The sequence below is a fragment of the Sinocyclocheilus anshuiensis genome, unplaced genomic scaffold, assembly GCF_001515605.1.
Source record: "Sinocyclocheilus anshuiensis isolate Anshui unplaced genomic scaffold, SAMN03320099.WGS_v1.1 scaffold2306, whole genome shotgun sequence".
Taxonomy (NCBI): domain Eukaryota; kingdom Metazoa; phylum Chordata; class Actinopteri; order Cypriniformes; family Cyprinidae; genus Sinocyclocheilus; species Sinocyclocheilus anshuiensis.
Window position 1 is genome coordinate 11,468 of NW_015558669.1, and position 9,420 is coordinate 20,887.

The window sequence follows — 9,420 nt, forward strand, 5'->3', positions numbered from 1 at the left end:
CCTGAACCTACCCGATAGTGTTAACAAATGCAAAACTGATATAAAAACGCATTTGTTGATGCAACCGTGTCATTTGAATTTACTTATATGCAGATTTGAACCGTTTTGTCAAGCCGTAGTTACACGGAATTCGAACCGGAGCTCCTCGCCTCTCAAGTACGTCTCCGTACTCCGTGAGCTACCGAACATAAATAATGCTATTAAAATCCTGTGCTTGCTTGGAAAAGGTCATATTCATAAGTGTAAAGTTACAGCTTCTAAACCAAATTTTATTGCATTTTGCTCTGAATTAAAAAAGTTTCGCTGAATCCCTCTGTAAATTAAAAAGAAACAAAAAAGCAGTTAAAACATACCAGATTTTAAATAAGGTTTTGAATCATCTGTGAACTGAGATAGAATGTTTAGAAGAGCTTTCTTAACTCCTACTTGAGTCAAAAAGAAAAGTAAAAAAAATAATTTATTTTCTTTCTGTTATTTATCTGTATTATTATTATTATTTCGTTTTTGATAATTATTATTGTATTTTACACGTATTTTATGTTGTTTTATCTTGATACTTGCTTTCTTTACCTTGTTATTATTCTAAATCCCTCGTAACAGGTTTTTTGTTCTTGATCATTGCTAAAGGCTATCTTTCATTGTAATAAATCGTTTTCAATTAAAAAAATAAATAAATAGTACATTATTAATGTTGCAATGGCTATCTGAAAAGTACAGGTTTAAATGAATATAGTGAGTGTGTATAAAGTTTTGTTATTATTGATTTTGGACGAAGCCTTCAGCCCTTATGCGGGTTTTTAAATTAGATGTTATGTTACGTTGGTTGATGTAGTTGCGTATTTGATTTAGGCTCATGTAGGACGATCGTCAATGGTCCATTTGGGAGATAGGTGGCGTTAATGCACTTTTTGTTTCCGATCCACAGTAAAACAAGAAGAAGAAGAAGAAGCAGCAGCACCGGCAGAAGAAGAGATTTCATGTTGCTAGGAAACCGTTGTTTAGTAGTGTCAGCGTGTGAAGCGAGAAGCCACTTTATTTTCATTTGAGGTGATAATAAACGCTTTCACAAATAATGGTAAGCAAATGTTAAATTTTTTAAAATCATGCCGTCTGTGCGTTTATTGTGAGATGAACTTTTAGCGAGAATAAATAAATGTGGCTCAGTATCGCTGTTGTTGGTGGGTGAGACGCTAGTTTATCGACTAATTATTACTATACTAGAAGCTAACGTAAAGTCTGATAAAATATGTTTATTACAAACTGTATTTCTGCAAAACTAAATAGAGAATGTATCCCTTGCAGTATATTACTTTTGTTGTGTCAATCCATTAATAGTATATAAATATATCCCATGATTTTACTACAATAATAAATAATAAAAAATCCAATAAATAAAAAAACATGGTTATTGTAGTTAAACCATGGTAATCATAAATTAACCATAGTTTTGCTACACTAACTAGGCCTATAGTTTAACCATGGTATTTGTAGTAAAACTGTGGTTATACAAATGGTAATAATAATAAAAAAACTACACTTTTAATTTAACAAAACCATGGTTAATTTTCATAAAGGAAATGTTTCCCGTGCCGTGCGCAATAGAAATGTACAGTATCCAGCACAATAGACCTAAACTTTGTTAAACTTTACCTGTTTATCTGTCCATATTCCAGCCGCCAAAAAGAAAATCTTTCAACAAGTCCCCAAAGGGCAAAACTCCAACAGTAGTGGATGGCTTGTCCACAGATGAGATGTCTAAAGAGCAGGTGTGATTTTCTCATGTGTGTAGTCTACTACTACTACTAATAATGAAACCAAGAACACCTTGTTAATGGTAGCCATTCATTTATATTTCGTTTTACCAATCTGTCTTTAACTCATGAGAGTTTTGTAGTTGGAAGAGCACATTGTGCGTCTGCGAGAGGAGCTGGACAGAGAACGAGAGGAACGCAACTATTTCCAACTAGAGAGGGACAAAATCCACACGTTTTGGGAAATCACCAAAAGACAACTGGAAGAGAAAAAGTGTGAACTGAGAAACAGAGAGCGTGAACTAGAGGAGGGCGAGGAGCGCCACCAAGTGGAAATTAAGGTGTTAAAAGTTATTTTCATAATTTATTAAGTATATAATCATAATTAATATATATTCATAATTGATTAACTATGTGTTGGCTCATAATGAACATAACACTTTGTGTGATATGAATCTGTTTTTGCTCAGGTTTATAAGCAGAAGGTGAAGCACTTACTGTATGAAGAGCAGAACATGCTCTCTGAGCTGAAGGCTGAAAGTGTTGTCAGCAGCAAACTGCTGCAAAAGGAGCACACTGCCTTTGAGAATCAGCTACGGAAGGACATGTGCTGCTTGAAAGTGGATGTGAAAGAGCAGGAGCTGTCCAATGAGAATGTGATCAAGAACCTTCATCTGGTATGATTATGATTACAATACTATGTAATCAGGATATGAATTACACAGTGTGGGAGGAAGGGACAAACATTAACAGATTGTTGTTAATGTTGTGAATATTGCATGGTGAATTTTGAATTTTAACACAATATAGTGTAGTTTGGGACAGAGGCTTCCCAGCGGATACCTTGATGTTTGAAAAGACATCAAATTGACATCAAACATTGGCGTCAAAAATGCAAATCAAACTGACGTCAAAAACTTAACGTCCATTTGACATCCACAAACTGATGTTCTTTCGACAACCAAAATTATGACAGAAAATCAATGCAATGAAAGAAAAGTTTTATTCAGCAAACTTGAAATCAATAATACAAATGTAAATTAAAAAAGAAACTGATTGTTCTGACACTCTTCTGATTGTGAACAAAGATCGCAGAACAACAGATGAATAATTACTAACGTTAGTCCATATCACAATATGAATTTGATTAGCTGTGCAGGGCTACTTCCCGATTGTTTAATTCAAAATTGGCCAAATTCCGTGACATTCCGCATTATGCAGTGAATTGTGGTTTTATGCCTGTACTCCGCAGTTCCTTCCATGTTGTCCGCATCGCAGAAATCATGGATATATGGACAGTGTAACCGTTTTTCAAGTTTTGAAATAGCGGCGTGTCATGGATTAACCTTGCACACAAACAAGCGGTTTTGTGTCACGCACATTCCAAACTGTGTCGCACTCATGCTACAGTGGTAAATGTAATCAAAGCATTTTTAGCCGTGCATACACAAAAACTACCAGAAATAGTCGTAGCACAAAGTCATATTTTTTTAAACACATTCTTGTAAGTGTTAAAAGTTACCCAAGATAGCTTGTTTTACATTACATGACATGTACCCACCTGAGAGTGACAGAACATGAGCTGGACACAAGGTCACGGTTCATTTTAGGATTGTCAATGCTTTTGAAGCAGACCGTCACTTCTAGTGGCCATCTACAGGTGTGGTGCTAAACAGCAGAGAAAGTTTTGTCATTGAATGGACATTAAAAAGGAAATGAGTATGTTGATCTGAAATGGACATCAAGTTTCTGACGTCAGTTTGATTTGGATATTTGAGCTGTTTTTTCACGTCAATGTTTGATGTCAATTTCAGGTCTTTTGAATATCATTTGCCCACTGGGACATGTTTTAAAAGGAGATGTGGCAAATCGATGCTGTCCGAGGCCCCAGTTAAGAAAAAATTCTACTTGAAACTTAATCAGGCTGATAAAGAATGCATATTATGCAATATACAGTGGGTACGGAAAGTATTCAGACCCCCTTAAATTTTTCACTCTTTGTTATATTGCAGCCATTTGAATTGTTGAATTTGTAGAATTGTTGACATTTTTGCAGATTTATTAAAAAAGAAAAACTGAAATATCACATGGTCCTAAGTATTCAGACCCTTTGCTGTGACACTCATATATTTAACTCAGGTGCTGTCCATTTCTTCTGATCATCCTTGAGATGGTTCTACACCTTAATTTGAGTCCAGCTGTGTTTGATTATACTGATTGGACTTGATTAGGAAAGCCACACACCTGTCTATATAAGACCTTACAGCTCACAGTGCATGTCAGAGCAAAAAGAGTGAAAAATTGAAGGGGGTCTGAATACTTGCCGTACCCACTGTACATTAAACCAGTTTCAGTGTATTAACTTCATATTTATGGAATGCCAAACCTGGCAAAATTAGAAATAAATAAATACATAAATATACAAAGAAATGTAAAAAAGCAAAAATATATAAATATACAAATAAAAGTAAAAAAAAAAAAAGAAAATGATTATCTATACTTTTATTTCCTTTTTTATGTACAGTATATTTTTTCCACACTTATTTATTTTTTCTTTTATTTATTTATACATTTATTTATTTATACATTTATCTATTTTCACATTTATTTATTTATACATTTCTTTGTCCGTAAGGTAATGAGAAGGGTTACCTCAGGAATAGCAATCGAGCCAGAGTAGGCGAGTTGTAAGCTTTGAGGCCACAGTGACACTTTGTCCAAACGAAATACAAGCAGTGTGGCCTACATGACGTGACTGTTAATAGTGGGATGAATGACTTAGATTGTATACATACAGTTAGGGTGATATTAAATAACTTAACCCGTGATATAAGATTTTGGCCATATTGCCAATCTTAAGGCTGGAATACACTACACAACTTTTAAAATCTGAGCAGATTTTAATCACCAGGCATCATGCACTTACCGACTTTGTAAATAATCACATAGGAAAACTGGCCATCATACACTACACGACTGAGGATCATACACTACCAGACTTTAAAGTTGTTCCGATCACAACAAACTCATGCAGAAATGTGCGCCTTGTTTCTAGGAGACGCATTACAAATGGAAACAATGTGTTCTAAAATCAGCTGAAAATATCAAACATGTTTGATATCCTCCGACTGGATGGAATCAAATCCTTGTCTGTGACCATCATACACTATGCGATTTTCTGTGGAATCTGTCAATTCTAATCTACAGACTGGCTCTGACTTTCAGCAACTAGCGTCAACTTGTTCAGGCTGTAAATCAGGGGAAAATTGGGGCCAAAATCATTTAGTGTATTCCAGCCTTAATTCATTCATCCCACTATCAACAGGCACGTCATGTAGGCTACACTGCTTGTATTTCGTTTGGACACAACACAAGGTGATGTTTCACTATGGCCTCAAACGTACAACTCGCCTACTCGGGCTCAATTGCTATTCCTGAGTTAAAACACACCCTCCTCATTACCCTACGGACAAAGAAATGTAGAAACAAATAAATGTGAAAATAAATAAAAGTGGAAATAAATAAAAGAATACATTAATTAATTAAATAAAATTTATTTGTATATTTATTTATTTATTTTTGCTTTTTTACATTTCTTTGTATATTTATTTATGTATTTATATATTTCTAATTTTGTCAGGTGTGGCATTCCATACATATTTTCACCCAATTACCACTGGAAGAAATTGCTGTCCAAACTGGCATTAAAATTATGTTATACAGCGTCTTGATCAAGACTTGACTAACATTTGACGTCAAATTGATATCAGTTGACATCAAGGTGCCCGCTGGGTTGTATTCTAATATTGTATACTTGTATACCTGAATCTCAGATATATCTGATATATATATATATATATCTTTTTTCCCTGCATATTCACAGACATAAAGAAAAATATTTTGTGTTAGGTCAATAACCTGTGTTGTCAGTGTTGCAGTATGCACACCCATCTTAACGTTTTCTATATTCAGTCTTACGGTGCCCGAAAAGACCATTATATTATATATAAGTAAACTTTATATTACAAGTACACTACTCCCAATTCCCCTCCCCGTAATTTGCACCCTGGCTATAATGATTACCAGTACAATGACAGTTACACTTTTGCTTTAGATCTCAAATGAAAATAAACAAAATTGTCTTTCAACAGAAACACGATGAGGAAATTACTGTTCTGAGAAATGATTTTGCCAGACAAGTACGAGGTAAAGTTTCTGTCTTTATATATTTGGATGGGCTAGAACAGCGGTTCCCAAACTGGGGTGCATAGACTGACCACCAGGGTGCACGAGGGAATTATTTTGATGATCTGTGTGCAAACATGCAGGCCCATCCATCTCACTAAAAAAGATAGGGGGTAATATTGTTTTTTTTTTATTTATAACTGAAATTTGATGTTTTCAAATATACAGTCAGGACTTAACATTAACACCTGCCAAGCTGCCAAATGCAGGTGGATTTCAGCAGTGGCGTGGAACACGGTCACTGCCACAATATAGCCACTTTGGCGGGCTGACTTTATACAGTAACAGAGCTCGACATAAATGCTTGTCTGTGACAAGTAGATTTTTTTAAAGGGCAAGTGAAAAGGAATTTTACATGCCCGGCCGGACAATTAACCTGATGAAAACATCTAAGTAGGGAAGCACCGAAATTGACTCAGATTTTATTACATTTGGTGTAAACGGCGATTGATAATGGATAATGTATTGACAGTAACAAAGTCGTGGCAGTTGAGGCTTGCGCAGCCTGTCTGTGTGTGAGACAATCGCGTGGAGAATTCAAAACAAATGAACAAAACTGCACACAGAAGAAACATACTGCAGTAAAAATTTAGTTTTTATATTTATACCATAGGCCTATAGCCTAGTTAAGCAACATGACAAGACCAAGAGAGTGCAGTTTTCCCTGAAAACCAGTATGATTGCAAATTTGACATTGATTTTATACAAGAGTTCAAACTAGTAGTTAATATTATGTGACTTACATTTTAGTACAATATTGTCATTATGACAATTATGTCATTGCTCGATTTGGTTAACGAAAATAGTTCCAAACAAAGATCACAGCAGAACAGTCGCACATCTCATAGCAACACACTATATTATAATGTAATTTTGCAGTGTAAATGCATTCATGCTACATTTCAGCTTCTTTAAACTGTGTAAATACATCTTAGTTGCTGGTGAGCAAAAAGGTTAATGTGTGTATACAGTGAATATATGTATTTAGTTATTGCAGTTAAAAATGTGGTGTTTAACTGGAGTAAGGTGGTGACACGTGTCAAACACTAGAAAGGGGTGCACACTGCAAAAAGTTTGGGAACCACTGGGCTAAAATTTTACAAGTTTTCTTGTTGCATAGAACTAATTTTGAGCACTGTCAACCCTCTACAATGCAAGTAAATCACTCGCATATGCAACTAAATTTCCATGATAGATGACCAAATAATGTCTATCGTTAGCCATTGACTAATAAATTGTTAGATTTCACTCACCAGTGTTTGAGTTAGAGGCTAATTATAAGTTTAGAACAGATCTTGTACTTGCCTTCAATCATTTTGAACATTTTGAGTTTTGCTCTGTCTTTAAAGCACACTATTTTAATTCATCTCAATGGATGTGCAGCATATGTAATGCAGCATATTTGATTTGAAATCAAAATTTAAACTATTTACTTTGTTAGCACATATTGCTTGTCTTGAGGTAAACAATTAATCCATGCAAGTAAACCCATAGAAAAAAAATTGTCTTGGTAATCTTTAATTAGAATCTGAAAATTTGCTTCTGCTCTGGAATGGCATTCCTTCTCTGATGATGTCAGTTTGATAGTTTGGGCAGAGTATTCTTAACCATGCCCCTCCAAATCATTAGTTTGATACGAGCAAGAGATGCCAGGCATGTGCTCTAAAATAAAACCCTGCCCTCTATTCAATATTCCATTTCAGTTGGAAACACGTCACAATGCTTAAGTAAAGTCGGTAGCAACTTCTGGTACTTATTCTGTTGCTTATTTTTTTCATTCATTCTTGCAAGCAGACTATCAGCAGCTATCACTCTGCAGCTCTCATCTGGTTGCCCACTGAAGCTAAACAGGGTTGAGCCTGGTCAGTACCTGGATGGGAGACCTCCTGGGAAAGCTAGGTTGCTGCTGGAAGAGGTGCTAGTGAGGCCAGCAGGGGGTGCTCACCCTGTGGTCTGTGTGGGTCCTGGCGCCCAGTATAGTGACGGGGACACTATACTGTCAAAAAGCACCGTCCTTCGGATGAGACGTTAAACCGAGGTCCTGACTTATGTGGTCATTAAAAATACCAGGATGTCTTTCGAAAAGAGTAAAGGTGTGACCTCGGCATCGTGGCCAAATTCGCCCATTGCCCTCTGACCATCATGACCTCCTAATCATCCCCATATAATGATTGGCTTCATCACTCTGTCTCCTCTATACCAATAAGCCGGTGTGTTGTGGGCGTTCTGGCGCATTTTGGCTGCCGTCGCATCATCCAGGTGGATGCTGCACACTGGTGGTGGATGAGGAGACCCCCCCTCACAATGTAAAGCGCTTAGAAAAGCACTATATAAATGTAATGAAGAATTATTATTATTATTATATTACTGGAATAATGTAGGCTGTAGTGATTGAGAGTATGGAGGTGATATCAGACACATCATGTGCATTGTGTGTCTTTTCCAGACGTTTTTCACAAGATAATAAGTCTCTGAAAATGAGTTGAGTTGAATCAGGTGTGTTTTTTTTAGGGAAACGTGCTGTCCAAAATCACGTACTGTCAGAGTTGGTACTACATTTGATGAAGGACTTATTTTGTGACCATTACAAAAGTGTGTTCTATAACATATACATTTGTGTAACATGAATACAACCTGGACATTGGTCTGCAGTGTTGTTAGCGTTTCCCAATTAAGCATTACTTGGGGTTGCATAAAATGCCATCTCAAGTGCACACAGGTCAACTAATGATGTGTTATTTAGGTTATTCAAAGTAAAAAGTACTTTTTTGTTATTAATTTAATTCATATGTCTGGACTTTTTTTTCCACTTTCACATTTGGAAGTGCTTTGATGAGTAGTAAATATTCTTCGTTAAATACTGTAACACAGTATAATGTGGCATAAAGTAAACGGGTATGGGAAGTGAAGAGTTTTCTAGACCGTAAAAACTTGCTTTGGTGATTTAACATGGGAGTGAAAATATTGTCACAGAAATTGAGTCCAAATATAAGAAAAGGATGCAGAAACTACGGCAGGAGGAAGAACTGAGATGCAAAACAGAGATTCATGAGATCGAGGAACGAAAGAACAGTCACATCAACATGCTGATGATGAATCATGAGAAAGCTTTCAGAGACATCAGGAACTACTTCAATGACATTGTCTACAAGAATTTGGACCTTATCACTTCACTCAAGGTGAAAAATCAAATTACAGAATTTCTCTCATTAAGTTGTTTTTAGGAACTCATAGTCATCATTGCATCTTCAAAATTATCAGATCTACATTTATGCATCTGGCAATCAAGCTACACTACCAGTCAAAAGTTTTTGAACAGTAAGAGTTTTAATGTTGTTTTTTTTAATAATTCTCTTCTGCTCACCAAGGCTGCATTTATTTGATCCAAAGTACAGCAAAAACAGTAAAATGTTGAAATATTTTT

At 35.8% G+C, this 9,420-nt stretch overlaps 1 protein-coding gene across 1 annotated transcript in view; it reads left to right on the top strand.

The window, feature by feature from the left end:
- Positions 1–861: 861 nt before the first annotated feature.
- Positions 862–9,420, top strand: part of drc4 (dynein regulatory complex subunit 4) — a 12,777-nt gene continuing 4,218 nt past the window's right edge. The window contains exons 1-6 of the mRNA XM_016477424.1: positions 862–1,075; positions 1,674–1,766; positions 1,895–2,092; positions 2,222–2,428; positions 5,903–5,957; positions 8,970–9,175. Coding sequence (XP_016332910.1) covers positions 1,073–1,075; positions 1,674–1,766; positions 1,895–2,092; positions 2,222–2,428; positions 5,903–5,957; positions 8,970–9,175 — 762 coding nt within the window. The 5' untranslated portion in view covers positions 862–1,072. The remainder of the gene's footprint in view (positions 1,076–1,673; positions 1,767–1,894; positions 2,093–2,221; positions 2,429–5,902; positions 5,958–8,969; positions 9,176–9,420) is intronic.